General features: G+C 65.7%; 1 protein-coding gene across 1 annotated transcript in view; it reads left to right on the top strand.

The window, feature by feature from the left end:
• Positions 1 to 17,281, top strand: part of PITPNM3 (PITPNM family member 3) — a 68,749-nt gene that overhangs the window by 48,986 nt on the left and 2,482 nt on the right. Inside the window, exons 8-19 of the mRNA XM_034989337.1 lie at positions 368 to 490; positions 857 to 1,041; positions 3,055 to 3,227; positions 4,272 to 4,442; positions 5,524 to 5,718; positions 6,118 to 6,266; positions 8,368 to 8,484; positions 10,571 to 10,687; positions 10,903 to 11,051; positions 11,264 to 11,413; positions 14,334 to 14,517; positions 16,082 to 16,210. Of these exons, the coding sequence (XP_034845228.1) occupies positions 368 to 490; positions 857 to 1,041; positions 3,055 to 3,227; positions 4,272 to 4,442; positions 5,524 to 5,718; positions 6,118 to 6,266; positions 8,368 to 8,484; positions 10,571 to 10,687; positions 10,903 to 11,051; positions 11,264 to 11,413; positions 14,334 to 14,517; positions 16,082 to 16,210 (1,842 nt within the window). The remainder of the gene's footprint in view (positions 1 to 367; positions 491 to 856; positions 1,042 to 3,054; positions 3,228 to 4,271; positions 4,443 to 5,523; positions 5,719 to 6,117; positions 6,267 to 8,367; positions 8,485 to 10,570; positions 10,688 to 10,902; positions 11,052 to 11,263; positions 11,414 to 14,333; positions 14,518 to 16,081; positions 16,211 to 17,281) is intronic.

Here is a 17,281-nt window from a genome sequence, read left to right on the forward strand (position 1 = left end):
GAGTCTGACCTCTGACCCTAGCCTGAGTGCTGTCCATCCTCAGGCTGACCCTGGCCTGAGTCTGACCCCTGACCCTAGCCTGAGTGCTGTCCGTCCTCAGGCCGACCCTGGCCCGAGTCTGACCCCTGACCCTAGCCTGAGTGCTGTCCGTCCTCAGACCGAGTCGGACCCCGGCCCTAGCCTGAGTGCTGTCGTCAGGCCGACCACGACCGCAGAATGAGCACCTGTCCCCCACTGGGGCTCTCTCCGTGTCTCACCGGGACAGGTTCCCTACCCTCCCGTGGACAGGCGCCTGGTGCTCTGGCTGGATATGGGGGCGTGGGGTCGGCGGTGGGCAGGCCTTCAGTCCCAGCTGTGTCTTCTCCAGGTGTGTCTCATCGGGGACTGTGTGGGGGGCCTCCTGGCCTTTGATGCCATCTGCTACAGTGTGGGGCCCTCGGGTGACAGCCCGGGCAGCGACAGCCGGAAGGGGAGCATCAGCAGCACGCAGGTGCGGGCCAGACAGTGGGGATGGGACAGGGGTCTGTCCCTGGGAGCCCCCCAGCCCCAGGGCAGCAGGGGCCTCTCCTGGGGGAGGGGACGTCAGCCTTCCCACTTGTCCGCGGTAGCTAGCTTATGCAGCGTTGCTTCACGGTCCCCCAAGAGTGGGACTCACGGAGGGCTAGGTCCTGGATGGCTGTCCAGAGTCCAGGGGGTCGCCCGTGCCTAAAATCCCACCGTTGCTGCCGTGGGGCTCCTCGGAAGAATGCCGCCCTCACACCTCAGGAGAGGGGTTCGCGCGTACCCCGGGGAGGAGGTGGGGCCCCGGGGTCTCCGGTGGCCGCAGTGCCCTCCTGTCCTCTGCGTGGCCCCAAAGGACAGCCCCGTTGTGGCAGACGAGGCTTGCGGTCTGGCCAGCAGCAAGCGTCTCAGCAAAAGCAGCATCGATGTGTCCAGCGTGCCCGAGGATGAGGAGCCCCAGAGGCCATTGCCGCGGAAACAGAGCGACTCGTCCACCTACGACTGTGAGGCCATCACCCAGCATCACGCCTTCCTGTCGAGGTAAGCGCTCCTTCTAGCACGGTGTCCGCGGCAGAGGGGGCCCCGGCTCAGAGGCCCCTGGGAGGCCTGAGACCGGTCATGGCTGCCGGGCCCTTCCAGGGGCCCCGTGGGTGAGCACGAAGTGCTGGGACCCCGGCCACTCTGCGTGGGCCTTGCACCCTGTCCCTGCTCCACCCCGACTGGCAGAGGCCCAGGACAGCCCGTCCCCCTCCCTGGGCCGCGCAGTGCCTTCTTTCTGCCGAAGGGCCCTTGCTGCCGGCCTGCTTCGCCGATGGCTTTGAGAACGTGGTCCAAGAGCGGATGTGGGTGTGTTTTGGGAGCCACTCCGGGTGTGTGTTCTTATTATTTCCCAGATGGGGCAGCAGAGGCCCCCGTGGGCCGGGAAGTTTCCTGGGGTGGCAAGGGCAGCTGCCAAAGCCCTGGGGCCAGCGTCCCGGCTCCCAGGCCCCAGGGCGGTGCCTCCTGCCCGGAGTTCAGTGAGTCACCTGCAGGTTCATTCTGGACACGGGCCGGTGTTAGCCCACCCAGGAGGGGCTGCCCCTGCCCTCTGTCCCTTCTCCTTTCTTACCCCACTGACAGGTACGCGAGGTCGTCACAAGCTCTGCAAAACAGACCTGCTCTGAGCATTTCCGAGCATTTCCTTTCTGTACATACCATTTACGTGCTTCCCGTATAGTTTCACTCTACTCATATTGTGATCTTTTCTGATTTTTTCCCTATGTAATAAGTAGTTGGTGAGTATTCTCTACAGGGAATGTTTTGTTGAGTGAATGGCCACCTCACTTCATCCCAGGACTTGGCTGCGTGGCTTTTCCCGTGCTTTGAAATTACAGGTGGCGCTCTGGTGAACATGTTTGCGCGTAAACGGGTCTGTGTGTGTCGAGAGCTGTCCCACTCAGGTGCCCTTCTGGAGGGGCATCCGCTAGATCAGAGGCTCTGCGTAGTCAGATCTCGGACTATTCTAGCTGCTCTGACAGCCACTTTCCAAGGCGGGTTGCAAGCTGACATTGCAACATTCCTGATTCATCCTTGAGAAATCCTTTAAGAAGTCCCCAGATTTGGGGAATGAGAAGAGGTTGGAGGCCCTCGGTACCTGGCTCAGCAGGGCCAGCTTCCCTCTGTGCTAGGGACGGATGGCTGTCTCTCGGGCAGCGAGGAAGCTGGCCTGCGTGTTTAGGGACATGCGGACCGCCCAACACCAGCACCATCCTCGCAGCGCGAGCCTTCACATCCAGCTCCCAGACGCTCCCGGACCCTCGCTCATTGTTATTTCTAAAATCCCCTTTCACGTCCACCCTGAGGATTCTGGCTGAATGTGCGTTCAGTTAATCGCCTCATCGATCCGGGGATCCCCCGGGCGGTCTTAAACTCTGAGCATCAAGGCCAACGGGAAGGTCGGGGAGTCCCCGGTTCTGCAGCCCGTCCTGGGCAGCCCCTCTGGGTCCCTGGCTGAACGTCAGCCTGGGCTCTGAGCAGCGGCTCCTGGAACTGGCTGGAACCCGCGCCCCCTTCCTGTGCGGCTGCGTCTGCGGGCTGCGGTGAAAGGCCCAATCCCGGCGGGCCTGACGTCACCGGCGGGCGGGGGTGTGTGCGGCCGGGCCTCTCTGGAGCCCATGCAGGACCTCGCAGGGCGGCCCCCACTGAGCCGGCACCATGGGGCAGGCCTCCCCCTGTGCGGGGTGCTTGGGTGCTCCTAGGTTCTCAGCCCCGCTGGGGAAATACAGCTTTATTGGATGGTGGCCGAGCATGTCTGTCCAAGAGTCTCCTCTGGCTGCTTGCCGACTAGACGGGGCGGGGGCCCTATGGCCCCCGAGGGCTGAAATGCTTACCATCTGGCCCTTCAGAGGAAACGTGGGCCAGCCGACCGCTGCCCTCGCCGAACGTCAGGCCTTGGTGGCCAGCGCGGGGCTGGGTGTGGGCTCGGAGGCTGCCGCGGGGACGGAGGGCTGGGCTCTCCCCGCTCAGCCTGCGCGCTTCCCTAACGGCCTTCCGGGCCCTTTCTCCCTGGGGCAGCATCCACTCCAGCGTGCTGAAGGATGAGGCCGAGCCCCCTGCAGCCGGGGGGTCCCAGCCGCCCGAGGTCAGCCTGGGTCGCTTGGACTTCGACGTGTCCGACTTCTTCCTCTTCGGCTCGCCCCTGGGCCTGGTCCTGGCCATGCGGAGGACGGTGCTGCCCGGGCTGGACGGTGGGTGGCTTGGGCTGAGGCCTGAGAGGCCTCGTGTGTCTGGAGCGGTGCGTCAGGCCCTCTGGCTCGGGGAGGGGCTGGGGGAGACGGTGTGGGGGACGGGGGGACGGGGGGGCGGTTTCCCCCGATGGGGCAAAGGTACGCGGGCGCTGGTGGATCTCACGTCCCTGTTCAGAGAAGCCGAGTCTACCCTCCTGCGGCCGCCCGTCCCCGGCGCCCAGGCAGATAGGCCTGCTGCAGCCGGTCGGCCGTACTGCCCCCTGCGTGTACCCGGGCGCACACAGTGCCCTCACCTTGGACAGCTGCCCCCACTGCTCTAAACCACGCAGCGCAGTGATCTGCCCAGCGGTGCTTCCGCCGTGATTCTGAGGGCGCCTCGAGGGTCCGCGTGTCGGGGCTTCTCAAGCTGCTTTAGCACCAGCGCTCACCGACGCTGACACAACGGGACAGATGAGAAGGGGGAGCTCTGCCCGAGGCAGGCTGGGGAGTGAGGCAGAATCCCGCGGCCGCCCTCGGCATTGCCAAGGAAGCCGAGGGCTCCCTGGACACCGGGCCGGCCAGCCCCCTGAGCCCGGTGGACAGGGAGCCCCAGTGGAGACACCTGCTGGTCTGTGGGAGAAGCGTTCTGCCGGCTCTGGGCGGCCGTGAACCCGGCTGCCTCGGGGACGCCCCGAGCCACAGTGACGGACCGTGTCTGCCTTGCAGATCAGGCAGCGGCTACGTGAAAGCCGGACGGATTCGCAGGGGCCTGACTCGGGGAGATAGTGGAGGGAGGGGCTGCGTGAGCAGGGGCCCAGAGACGGGGGACACCGTGGCCTGGGTGGGGGGCTGCAGGCGAGCGCCTCGGCCGCAGTGCTGGGGCCTCCGGTGCTGCTCCTGGGCGGGCAGGGGGCAGGTCGGCAAGGTCTCGAGTGCCGAGCTCAGCACAACGGCCTTGCCCCTGTTGGTAGCAGGGAGCCGAGGCAGGGGCTTGAGCAGGGGGGTGGGCGACTCAAAGCTGCAGTCGGGCGAGCACCCCGTCACCCCATCACCTCTCACCCCCAGGCTTCCAGGTGCGTCCCGCCTGCGGCCAGGTATACAGCTTCTTCCATTGTGCGGACCCCTCGGCTTCACGGCTGGAGCCCCTGCTGGAGCCCAAGTTCCACCTGGTGCCGCCCGTCAGCGTGCCCCGCTACCAGAGGTTCCCGCTGGGCGATGGACAGTCCCTGCTCCTGGGTAGGCTCGCGGGGGTGCGAGGGTATGCTGCGCCCGGGGCTGGGTCCCGCAGTAGCTGAAGGAGGCACGAGCCCCCACGGAGCAGGGTCTGCGAGCTCCGACCGAGCCGAAGCCAGGGAAGCAGCCGCCTCCCCTGCCTTCCCAGCATCCCACCGCGTGCGCACCTGCTCCGCGGAGGCGCCTGGGGGCTCCAGGCTCTGCCCCCGACGGCTTCCTGTGGCTGGCACCAACAGTGCCCGAGCTGCCAGGCCTGGCTGCAAGTCCAGGGGCCCACACTAGGTGCTGACTGGAGGGCAGGGCACGGAGTGTCCCCCCCCGGTGGGCATCTCGGAAGACGGGGCCTTGGACATGGCGTTGGGACAGGTGGGGATGACCTGGAGGACGGGGGTCCAGGGGAACTTTGCAGGGGGAGCAAGGGCGGGGGGCGTGGGGGAGGGCCAGCCTCCGGGGCGCGAGTGGAGTGGGCCAGGCATGGACAAGGGGAGGCCCACAACGGGTGGTCAGGGCTAGGAGACCAGGGCCTCGGCTCCGTATCCCCACTGAGGAAGTCTGGCCAGAGCCTGCTCAGAGCTTTGGGGCAGATTGGGCGGAGGGTGCAGTGCCTCTGGCTCGTTCGGGATTAAAAACCAGCCCCGCCCCCCCGATTTTTAACAGAAACTTAATTTCCAAAGTCCTACTTGTCAAGAGCTTCCGCAGACAGAAATGGCTCTGAACATTCCCCCCGCGCACCCTAAAACGCCCTGGCCCCAGAGAGCACCTTAGCCCCCAGGCTGGAGTGCCGTTCACACGCAGGCTCGGCCTCAGTCCTCCGTGGCTCAGGGGGGAGTTGAACGAGAGCACGTGGTCACGGGTCACCCTGTGACCTCAGCCCACGCTTTTGGGGCAGTCTCCCAGAGATGCGCAGGACCCACGACGTAGAGGAGGTGGAGCCCAGCCGGGCCCGCCGGGGGCCCCAGAGGGTGGGGGGGTGGGAGGTGGCTGGCGCCTCCGGGTGCCCGGGCTCCCGCCCACGTGGGGCAGGCGCAGTGTGGGCAGCTCGGGGACGCATGACCTCGCCCTGACTGTGACGTCCCCCCTGCAGCGGATGCTCTACACGCCCACAGCTCCCTCTTCCTGGAGGGCAGCTCGCGGGACAGCCCACCGCTTCCGGACGCCCCCGCCTCGTCTCCCCAGGCCCTGCGGGCCCAGCGCCCAGGACGGAGGATGAGCCAGGACAGCTCCCATAGCGAGAGCTCGGGGTCCTCGGACAGCCTGGCCCCCGCAGGCGCCTCCCACAGTGAGTGAGGGTCCTCAGGGCCCTGCCTGGCTGGAGGGAGAGGGACCTTCCCTGGGGCGGCTGCTGAGGGCAGGCCAGGAACCATAAAGGAAGCGCAGACTGAGCTCTGACCTCTGGCCCGGACAGGGCCCTGTGGACCGAGCCGTGGCCTAGACTGACGTCGACCCCAGCCCGAGCCCTAACCCTGCATCCCGGGGATGAGACCGGATGTCTCCGCAGGGCCGGCCCCCACTCCCGGGGTCCTGTGTGCAGCCCCTGTCCTGGGGGCAGCAGGTGAAGGAGCTGCTGGCCGCGGGAAGCTGGGAGCTCGGTGTGAGCTGGGTGCTTTGGCCTCACACGGCCCCGTGGGTCCAGGCCCAGGCTGGCCACACTGTCCTCACCTCTCTCTCGGGCCCACAGTCACGGCCAAGTGGTGGGGCACCAAGCGCATCGATTACGCCCTGTACTGTCCTGACGTCCTCACGGCCTTCCCCACGGTGGCCCTGCCTCACCTCTTCCACGCCAGCTACTGGGAGTCCACGGACGTGGTGGCCTTCATCCTGAGACAGGTACTGCGCCCCTTCCTGGAGGGCCCGTCCTTGTGCGTGGGAGAGGGCGACCTTGCAGGCCACCCTGGGCCCTGGAGCCATTAGCCAGGTGGGGGGGTCGCAAGGTCAGACGGTGGGTCTCATGAAGAGCATGGGCTTCTGGTCAACAGTGTGGTACTTTCTAGAAAATGAAAGAGAGAGTACCTGGGAGTACATACCCATCTTCCATCCTGGAGACAAGGGACAAATGCCTGTCCCTCCAAGGGCCTCAGGGTCCTCAGAGAGGCCAGCGACTGGGGGGGCCTGGGAGGAAGGAGGCCGGGAGGTGGGGCCGGAGAGGACAGACCACGTGCAGCCTCGGGGGCCGAGGGCAGGAGATGGATTCTGTTCTGTGTCCCACGAGAAGCCACGGCAGGGCTCGGACGAGGGAGAGCGGTCAGCTGACTGTATGTCTGGGAGGGAATCCTGTGTCTGCTGCTTGGTGGGCCAGAGAGAAAGCAGGAGGCCCGTTGTGAGGCCAGCCTGGGAGCCCGACTTCGGGACGGCAGCTGGGTGCTGGTGTGGGGCGCCAGGGGGCCGCCGGATGTGACAGAGGGGAGGCCCGCAGGTCCTGCTGTCCCCGAGCACCTGGGGGCGGCTTCTAGGTTTGGGGAGGAGCAGGGCCAGGCGGGGGTGCGGAAAGCCATCTTGGGTCTGGACCAGGGAAGAGTGGGGTGCCTGCCGGGGATCAGGAGGTCAGGTGAGCGGAGCTTGGGGCCGATGTGGATAGCACGTAAGCCAGTGATGGGCATGGCCCCCTGATTCCCATGTGTGGGGTTCCCCACGCCCGGCAGCTCTCCTCCAGACAGTGCGGCCTGGCTCTGACCCCACCTACCCACAGGCTGAGGGCTCAGCCCACCAGGCCACCACCCTCCACCGGAGCTAATCCCAAGTGCAGGTTGTTGCCTGGGCCTCATGGGCGATCCGAGAAGCCCGCCTCGGGTTCCGTCAGTTAGTGAGAGCAGCTCCCAGGCCCCAAAGAAGCCCCTTACTCACTGGATCGTCAGTTTGTTGGGCACAGCTCAGGGATAGCAGGTGGGAGGGAGGCCCAGGGCAAGGTGTGGGGCAGGGGCAGGGCCGCCGTGCCCCCTCCAGGAGCCCCATCCACCAGCAACCCCGCACGCTCACCCTATTCTTTTTGGCTTTCGTGGATGCTTCATTACTTAGACACCATCGATTAAACCACTGGCTTTTGGTGATCGATTCGACCTCCAGCCCGTCAGTCGTCCGTCCGCATTGGTCAGTGGGGGGACTGGGAGTTCTCCCGGCCTCCAGCCTCCCCTTAGGTGGGGTCCAAATGCCACCTCATTAACAGACAAAAGGCACCTTTAGGTCTCTCAGCATTTAGGAAGTTGCAAGGGTCTTAGGAGCTCTGCGCCGGAAGCAAAGACCAGGTCTGTAGTCATGCTCCCCCAAATGCTGAGGGAGTCACTGTAGGCAGAGAACCTCCGGGGAGGGAGCCGCAGATCCAGAGGATGGAGACCAGTCCCCGGGGATGGAGCAGAAGAGGGAGTGAGCCTCTGAGCTGGGCAGGACACAGTCAGGGGGCCTCGTGCACAGTGGCTGCTGGGGGGCCTGGGGCGAGCCTGCCAGGAGCAGGTGCAGGGGAGGGGTGGGGCGGGCGGGAGCCTTGCATGGGTGGGGTGGGTGTTTCGTGGGGTGTGGCTGTGGGGGACCGCGGAGAGATGCCACGGTTCTGAGAGGCACGGAGACATCCTCAGGATGGGCACGGGAGCAGCATGTTTGGGTGCTAGAGGGCACGCCCTGGTGGGGTGGGTGGGGGTGCGGCGGGAGCAATGCCCGCAGTGGGCAGGAGGGAGGGGCCGGCCTTAGGGAAGGAGCGGGGCAGAGAAGGGATACAGAGCGGACGCCGCGAGGTTCGGGCGCAGCGGGCAGAAGCTGAGCGTCCGAGAGCCCCGTGCTCTGGGCCCAGCTGTCGGGTCCTGGGGCTCCCAGCCCCCCTGAGGGTCCCAGGCTGGCAGGTGGGGAGGCCTGGCCGGCCACAGGCTGGTGGGCCTGACAGCCCGGGCGGAGGGAGCAGGGCAGCCGGGCTGACCTGGAGCCCTGCTCCTCTGTTCGTCAGGTGATGCGCTATGAGAGCGTGACTGTCAAGGAGAGCGCGGGCCTGGATCCTGCGGCGCTGAGCCCCGCCAACCCCCGGGAGAAGTGGCTCCGTAAGAGGACCCAGGTCAAGCTGCGGGTGCGTGCTCCCTGGCGGCCACCGGGAGCGGGCTGTGGCAGGGCTGGGGGAGCGGGGTTCTGGGGGCCTGGGCACTGGGGTCGGCTTGCGGGGGGGCTTGCGGGGGGGTACCAGCTGAGCAGCAGTTGCTGGAGGTCCGGCCTCCGCAGATGTGGACGTGAGTCAGAGTCCTGGCCACAACCGTGGGGCCCACCATCTGCTTCACCACTGAGCGTGGCCTGCTGTGGTATTTGCCATGATAGAGGGAGAGGAAGATGAGAAAAGGACGCTCAGGGCAGGCCACGCAGGGCTTCCGTGAACGAGAGTCACCTCTGCAAGGTGTTGAAGCAGGAATAGGAGTCTGGGAGGCATGAGTGCAAGTGTGGATGTGGCCACTGTGTCCTCTGCTGGGGGGAGCGTAGGGGCTTAGGGACACAGCCCCTGGCCTGGTGGGAACATCTGACGTGGACCCTAAGAACAGTCCCGAGGACAGAAGGTGACCGGCGCTCCGTGAATCAGCTGTTTTTGTAAACTTACGTATCGAGCTATAGCCACGTTTTACACCACGTGTAAACGTGCCCAGCTCAGTGGATGTCGGCGTGGTCGCAATATGTGCAAACATCACTGCAGTCCGTTCTGGAACATGGTCGTGGCCTCAGGAGCAGACCCCTGGCTCGTGCCCCTCACCCCCTGCCACCCCAGCACCGCTCTCTGTGGATTCGCCCGCCGTGGACCCTCCGTGTACGGGTCATGCAGCTGCTGTCTTCTGCGTCAGGCCTCTCTTGTGGGGCGTCCCACGTCCGAGCGGGTGGCCGAGCGGTCTCGCCTCGCAGGGACACACCCGTTTACCTTTGGCCGGCGGCCTGGAGCGATGCAACGGGCTTTTGCGTGGACACGTGTTCTCACTCTGTGGGGTGCAGACCCAGCCGGGAAGCTCGTCTGTCTGTGGGAGGGGCCGGCAAGCTTCTCCAAGGCCGCTGCGCCAGTCTGCACCCTGTGGGGGCGGGCACTGGTGAGGAGCCCGGCCGCCCTGGCAAGCGCGACGGGTCTCCTGGCGGTGTGGCTCTGCGCTCCCCATCTTGTCGTGCGTTTATTTGCACGAGTCCACTCTTCCCACTCGAGTGCTCTTGTAGAGGGCCTGTGTTGCCCCCCGACTGTGTCCAGGTCAGCATGCCTGACTGCTTCGTCCCCGCGTGCCCGGCACCCAGCCCAGGGACTCGTGCCGTGAGGGGCCTGCAGCTGAATTGCCTAAATTGCACGCAGACACCGTGGGGGTTGAGAAGGAGTCCGTGGGTGCTTTCTGGGCGAGGCCGGGCCAGGCTGCGGTGGTGGGTGGGCTGGCATTCGGGTCACGCGGAGTCGGGGCGCCCGGGTGAGCCCAGGCCCGGAGGCAGTGCCACGGGCTGGACGGGGAGCAACGGGACGTGCACTGGAAGGTCATGCGGGTTCGGCTCAGGATCCGGACGTCATCTGTGGGTGCCACGAGTCCACGGTGCTTCCCCGGCAGGTGTGGGGAGAGCCCTGTAAGGGGAGGGTCACCGACTTGAGGGATTCAGGTCTGGGAGCAAGGCTGGGGGTGGTGGGCGGTCGGGGGGGCCTCTGAACTGCAGGATGAATGGAAACCAGAACTGGAAGGACGGGGACATCGGGACAGTTACAGACAAAATGACCCCAGTCCAGAATGCTCTGGAGTGTGGGGGTGGGGGCCAGAGCGGCTGTGCCTGGTGGGGGGCCCACATGGAGTCCTTGCGCAGCTCCCTCCGCTCTGGTACATCCCGCTCTCCCAGTAAATGGCTATGGGGCGTGAGCCGGGCCAGGAAGGGAGCCCCAGAGGCGTCCCGGCCACATCCAGCCAGGACCCGGGAAGGAGGACAGTCGGGACAGACCGCTCCCTCGGGGCGTGCGGGATGGTCAGGAGCGGAGCCTGCTTGTCTGTCCTCGGAGACTGTGCTGGGGTCCACGGGTCTGTGTTCCTCGCAGATCCCGCGGGAACGCGGCTCAGGTCTACCGTGAAGGCATGATGTGGCAGGGACACGTCCCTCCGGCCGTCCTAGGGACGGTGTCAGGAAGAAGCCAGCTCCGGCCGAGCCCGCTTCTGTCCTTTCAGAACGTGACTGCGAACCACCGGGCCAACGACGTGATCGCGGCCGAAGACGGCCCCCAGGTCCTGCTGGGGCGTTTCATGTATGGGCCCCTCGACATGGTGGCCCTGACCGGGGAGAAGGTACGGCGTCCGCGCTGTCCCTCGCGGGCTGTGAAGGCGGGGGGCGGGCCGGGTGGTGGGAGCCCGGAGCAGGTCGCAGAGGTGAGCTGGGGGAAGGCGTGACCTTGGCGTGTCTGAGAGGCGGGAGGGGCGCCGGGCGGAGAGCTCCCTGGCCTGGCCCCTCGGCCGCGCCGCAGCCCCCGCCTTCAGGGAGCCCCCGCCCCCGCCGCACGCAGGTGGACATCCTGGTGATGGCAGAGCCGTCCTCGGGCCGCTGGGTGCACCTGGACACGGAGATCACCAGCAGTAGCGGCCGGATCACGTACAGCGTGCCGCGGCCCCGGCGGCTGGGGGTTGGCGTCTACCCGGTGAAGATGGTTGTCAGGTGAGCTGCGGGCTGTGCTTTCCCGCGGGCCCGTCCCTGTCCGTGGGGAGAGACGGAGATGGACAGGGTCGCCGGCCTGGCACCGGGAGGCCCAGCCAGCTTCTCTGTGACCCTGGCCCCCACGAGCTCTGGCCCCAGCTGCAGGCTGACCTCTGGCCTCAGGCCAACACCTGACCCGGATGCACGGCTGACCACAGGCAGATGCCTTCTAGGGGCGACCAGACCTTTGCGATGAGTTACCTCACGGTACTGCCCCGGGGCATGGAGTGCGTGGTGTTCAGCATCGACGGGTCCTTCGCCGCCAGCGTGTCCATCATGGGAAGTGACCCCAAGGTCCGGCCGGGGGCAGTGGACGTTGTCCGGTGAGTGTTCCCTGCCTGCGAGGGAGGTGTCCTGCCTTCGGGGGCAGGAGCCTGCAGCCTAGGGAGACGGCTGCGTGTTGTCTGGGCCGGGAGCCGGGGAGTCCTGGTCTCCGTGACTCAGGGCCCCCCAGAAGCGCCCTGCCACTCGTGGACCCCAGCTCCCCGCTCCCTCCCTGCGTCCACTTATCTCTGCAGTGAATCAGGCCTGGTCTCCCGACTTCCGATCCCGGTCAGGATACAATCGGTGTATTTGGATTATCTCTGTGAGAAATGCCTCCAAATTTAGCAGCCAAAAATAATAATTTATCATTCCATCTCTGGTGGTCCTGTGGGTTGCTGGGGCTCTGCTGATGTTGTCACGTGTCCCCATGACTCGCAGCCAGGTGGCCATCTGGGGTCGTCTGCAGGCCCCCTAGGCTGCAGTTCGATGTGGCTTCTGTACTCACGTGAGCTCTTGTTCCTCGGCTGGGCTCACTCGCTCTCTGTCCACGTGGCTGCTCTCCGTGGCTAGTCTGGACACCCAGGGGGAGCTGCAGGCCTTCTTATGACCCAGCCTTGGGGGTCGCAGTGACCTTTGCACTGCGTTCTGTGGGTCGTAAGTAGTGCTGGGATCCACCCTGACTCACGGGGAAGGGGCCACGTAAAGGTGTGAATGTGGGATGCCTGGCTCCCTAGGGGCCACCTTTTGAGACCAGCTAATGCACAGGGCTAAGTGGGAGATTGGGGAAAGCAGGGCAGGCTTCCTGAGAGAGGTGGCGTTAGAAACAGCCTCTGGAGGATGGATGGATGCATGTGTTCAGTCCACGCCGTTGCACAAAGAGTCGTGAACGTAGAAAAGCAAGAAGAAGAAAATACACTGCTGATTTTGATCGGCCAGAGAGACGATGCAGCATGACGACAGGGAAGGGCAGAGCACGTGTGGGGAGTAGGCGGGACCGGGTTGGCAGCCGGATTCGGACGGGGCCACGGGTATGGCTGGAAACAGCCCACAGAAAGGTTTTTCCCCTAGGAAAGTGGGAGAGGGGCCACTTTCCTCCCTCCCTGCCTCCACCCCTGCCTCCCTCCCTCTCTGCCTCCACCCCTGTCTCCCTCCCTCCTCCCTCCCTGCCTCCACCCCTCCCTCCTTCTTTCCATCCCTCCCTCCCTTTTTCTCTCCCCCTCCCTCCCTGCCTCCACCACTGCCTCCCTCCTCCCTCCCAGCCTCTACCCCTTCCTCCTTCTTTCCTTCCCTCCCTGCTTCTCTCCCCCTCCCTCCCTGCCTCCACCCCTGTCTCCCTCCCTCCTCCCTCCCAGCCTCCACCCTTCCCTCCTTCTTTCCTTCCTTCCCTCCCTCCCTCCTTCCCTCCCTGTTTCTCTCCCCCTCCCTCCCTGCCTCCACCCCTGTCTCCCTCCCAGCCTCCACCCCTCCCTCCTTCTTTCCTTCCCTCCCTCTTTCCCTCCCTGTTTCTCTCCCCCTCCCTCCCTGCCTCCACCCTTCCAGGCTCAAGCTGGGAACTGAAGTAGACAGAACTCCTAGAGGGAGGAAGCTCAGTCCCGTGGGGAAGACAAGTCACAGGCACGAGAAACCGTAACCCAGGATTCCAAGTGAACAGAACCCCAAGAGCAGGACAGAGCCCAGGCTTTGCTTGCACGCAGTAGCTGTGGGCACTGTGGGGAGAGCAGGCCAGCCTGGGTTAGGGGCTCCCAGAGTCAGCTGACCGCTAGATGCCCTTTGGTCCTGCAGGCCCTGGACAGGGTCCAGCTCCCGCTCGGGGGGGGGGAGCATTCATTTCTCTTACGACATCTCCAGCCCCCGCCCAAATGAGTGAGTGAGCGTCCCCCTCCCACAGCTGGGAAGGGGAGACTGTGGTCCTGCCCCCCCGGGACCCATCCAGCGCTCAGGCCTGTCCGCCTGGGTGCCTGGGCCACGGTGGCACTCTGCAAACCTTGCCACTCATCAGAAGCTGCTCTTGATAAACAGGCGACTGGGCCCCAGCTCAGAGCTCGCCGGAGTCCCCGGGGTGACCCCTGGGCCCATGCTTTGTTGCAAAACCTCCCGGATCTCTCAGGTCAGGTTCCAGGTTTGGAAACCCCCAGTCTCTGACAAGCCTGGGGGGAGGTTAGTGCCCCAGCAGCCCCAGCAGGTCGGGCCCAGCTGGCGTCCTGCAGCCGGGATTCCGGGTGAGGTCAACAGAGAGCACCCTCCCGCGGGGCTGATTCTGCTTGGGAAGCTGGGAAGGCTTCCTGGAGGAGGGGGCCCTGAAAGACAGGGGCATGGGCACGGGAAGAGAGGAAGCCAGGGAGGCTGTGCAGGGGAGGGGGCGGCAGCTGCAGAGCACAAGGCTTGTGGGCAGCAAAGCTGCTGTGTGTGTGGAGGGGCGGGCCCCAGGTGCGCAGAGGAGGGAGACCTGAGGACGGGCTGGGAGCCAGGATGGAGTGAGGGGATAGGTCTGTGACTGACAGATGTCGCCGTGGAAACAGCCCCAAGGATAAGGAGGAAGCGGCCCCCCAGCGCAGCCTGCAGGAGCACGCCCTGCCAGGCCTGGCTGTCGGCCCTAGGTCAGCCCTAGGTGGCAGTTCCCCCGTGCCCCCACCCTACAGACGGGCCTGCAGTCCTGGGGGGCTGCCCGGGCTGGGTTGGAGTGGGGGAGCTGTGAGCCAGGGCAGAGAAGCAAGCTGAGGGGGAGGGTGGTCAGATCCTGCTGGAAGGAGGGGAGGAGCAGAGGGGGCAGCAGTGGGGGTCAGTTGGTGGTGGGCCTGCGGTGTCTGCTGGCCATCTGGGAGATGTCCGGGACTCCCGGGGCTCAGCCCCAGTGTGGCTTTGGAGTCCTTCCCCGGGGGCTCCTCAGGAGGGCTGCGGGTGGGGTGGGGGCTGCAGGGGGGGCTGGGGGCTGCAGGTGCGTGGGGTGGGGGCTGGACCCCCCTTGCTGTGTGTCCACAGACACTGGCAGGACCTGGGCTACCTGATCCTGTACATCACGGGCCGGCCGGACATGCAGAAGCAGCGGGTGGTGTCCTGGCTTTCCCAGCACAACTTCCCCCAGGGCATGATCTTTTTCTCCGACGGGCTGGTGCATGACCCGCTGCGGCAGAAGGCCATCTTCCTCCGCAACCTCGTGCAGGAGGTGAGTCCCCACAGCCGGGAAGGGGAGAGATCAGCCCCCAGGCCCTGCTGCACGCTCCTCCCCTCCGCCCTCCACCTGCAACCGCGCCTGGGTGCAGAGCCACACCCGTGTGTCTCGCTGGGAGCCCGCACAGCTCCGCAAGGTGGGTGCTGTCCGCAGGGACCCGTGAGGACGACGCGGCTCACTGGGGCTCAGTGATTCGCCCACGATTCCTGAGTCACACGCGTCCTCCTTTATCTCCTGCCCCCGAAGCCTAAACTCTGTCTCTGCCTCTGGTTATTCATTCAGTGGACACCTAAGTGGCCACTGTGCTCCGTCCGGGTCCTGCTTCGGGGCACCAAGCCGTCCTCTCCTCCCGAGCTGTGACCTGGAGCGGTCCTCACCGTGGGACCCAGGCCCCAGCACAGCGTCCCCTGGGAGCTCCTTAGACGGGTAGACGCTCTGCCTCCCCCTCCTGCATCAGACACGGTGGACAGGGCCCCACGGTCTGCGTTCTGCATTCCGCTGATGGAGGGCGGGCCCAGGGGCTCAGTGCAGCCCACAGCCTTGGTGTGTGTGACCCAGACCTTGGTAGCTTTCAGCGGTTGGGGGGAAGATCAGAAGGAGCATCACGGTTCATGATGTGAATATGATAGCAAACCCAGATTTCAGTGCCCGTAAACACAGTTGCGTTGGAACCCGGCCACATCATTTGCTTACGTGGTGTTAACCGTGGGTGCGAGAGTGCGGAGCCCACAGTACTTATTATCTGGGCTTTCACAGCAAAGTCTGCCAGTCCCTGACTCAGAGAAGGAAGGACAGGTGAACCGACAGCCTGCTGGTCCCAGATTAGCACAGGCCCCTGGGCAAACAGGACTGAGGCGGCTTTGCCCGGGCGGGGGGTGGGGGCAGAGAAGGCTTCTAGGAGGTGGCATCTTCTGAGCTGAGTCCTGAAGCCTGCGTGTGAGTTTGCCAAAGAAACAGCCTGTGCAAAGGCACTGAGGTAGACGAGCCTGGGATGTTCTCTGAGGCTCGTGTGTACAGGGTCAGGCCCAGGTCAAGCAGGCGCAGAGGCCTGGAGGTCATCAGCAGCGGAGGCGTGGCCCAGGGGGGCTGGGGACGAGGAAGGGCCTAGGCCCCTGAGAGGTGAAGCTGTGAGCGACTGCAAGGGAAGGAGCAGGGGCGGAGTGGGGAGGTGGACCGTCAGAGCCCAGAGAGGCAGTTCTGGGGTCAGCCCTGGAGGCCACTGCCATTGAAGAAGCCAAGGTGGAGGCCGAGGTGGTCAGTGGGCTATCCCCGGCGATGGTGGGACCAGAGTGGGGGCTCAAAGTGAGCAGCCGGAGGGTGAGCATCAGGGGTGGCCGGCCGACGAGCTGCGTGAGCTCCACAGTCTGGGGGGTGCGGGCGGGGAACACCCGGCCTCTGGTCCTGGGCCTGGGTCCTGTAGCACCCTGTCCAGTGGGGTCGGAGGTGCTGAGGTTCCGAATCCCCTGGGAGCTGCCTGGGGTGCAGGGCGGGGCGGGAGGGGCGGCTCCTGCAGGGACGCTTCCTGACGCGGGGTGAAGCCGGCGGCCCTGTGTTCCAGTGCTTCATCAGAATCAGCGCGGCCTACGGTTCCACGAAGGACATCTCTGTCTACAGCGTGCTGGGGCTGCCCCCCTCCCAGATCTTCATCGTGGGCCGGCCCGCCAAGAAGTACCAAGCCCAGTGCCAGGTGGGTGGCGGCTGGGGGGGCGCGGGAGGCGGGGGGCAGCGCAGGCAGCTGGTTCTTCTGTCTGCTCTGTCCTCCCTTCATTCCACCAGTGCTGGTGGGCACGTGCCCGGCCAGGCCCCGTGTGGGCGCAGGGGGGGCTCCTGGTGGGACCAGATGTCATGTCCTCCCATCCAGCAGGATAGCGGGCAAAGGAGGCCTGATGCATGGCGGGGAGCACGGGGTCGTGGGCCCCCAGCGAGGAACAGCTAAGATGGGGGGGCGGGTTTCGGGACTTTGAAGGAGTTGTCCAGGAAAGGCTTGAGGTGGGAGGAGCATTGGCGGCAGGAGCAGCAGAAGCAGAGGTGGGGGGTGGCAGCAGGACCCCAGCTCGGCTTGGGGGGCGCAGCCCAGCGCCTGGCTCACGGCCCGTGTCCTCGACGTCTTGGCGGTGAGTCTGTGGTTGAGAGTGGTCCCCAGGCTGCAGGTGGAAGGCCCGTCGGGAGAAGGGGAGGCGTCCGAGAGACACCGCGAGGCAGGATGGCTTGGAGTCCGAAGTGACTGGGTCAGACGTGTGGGCTGAAGGACAGGGAGAGCCACGGATGGCGCCCGGTTTCTGGCGTGGGTGACCAGACAGGTGCTGCTGTCACGGGGACTGAGAGCAGGTTGGAGAACACGGGGATTGAAGGGAGGGTGCTGACCCCTCGGACTGTGGAGTGTGACAGCAACCCTCAGATGCAGGGCAGAGACGGTGCCCCCCAGAGTGGGACCTGGGGCAGAGACAGTGCCCCCCCAGAGTGGGACCCGGGCAGAGACGGTGCCCCCCAGAGTGGGACCTGGGGCAGAGACAGTGCCCCCCAGAGTGGGACCTGGGGCAGAGACAGTGCCCCCCCAGAGTGGGACCCGGGCAGAGACGGTGCCCCCCAGAGTGGGACCTGGGGCAGAGACAGTGCCCCCCAGAGTGGGACCTGGGGCAGAGACAGTGCCCCCCCAGAGTGGGACCCGGGCAGAGACGGTGCCCCCCAGAGTGGGACCTGGGGCAGAGACAGTGCCCCCCAGAGTGGGACCTGGGGCAGAGACAGTGCCCCCCCAGAG

This window comes from Mirounga leonina, unplaced genomic scaffold (genome assembly GCF_011800145.1).
Source record: "Mirounga leonina isolate KUSES-001 unplaced genomic scaffold, KU_Mleo_1.0 Mir_488, whole genome shotgun sequence".
NCBI lineage: Eukaryota > Metazoa > Chordata > Mammalia > Carnivora > Phocidae > Mirounga > Mirounga leonina.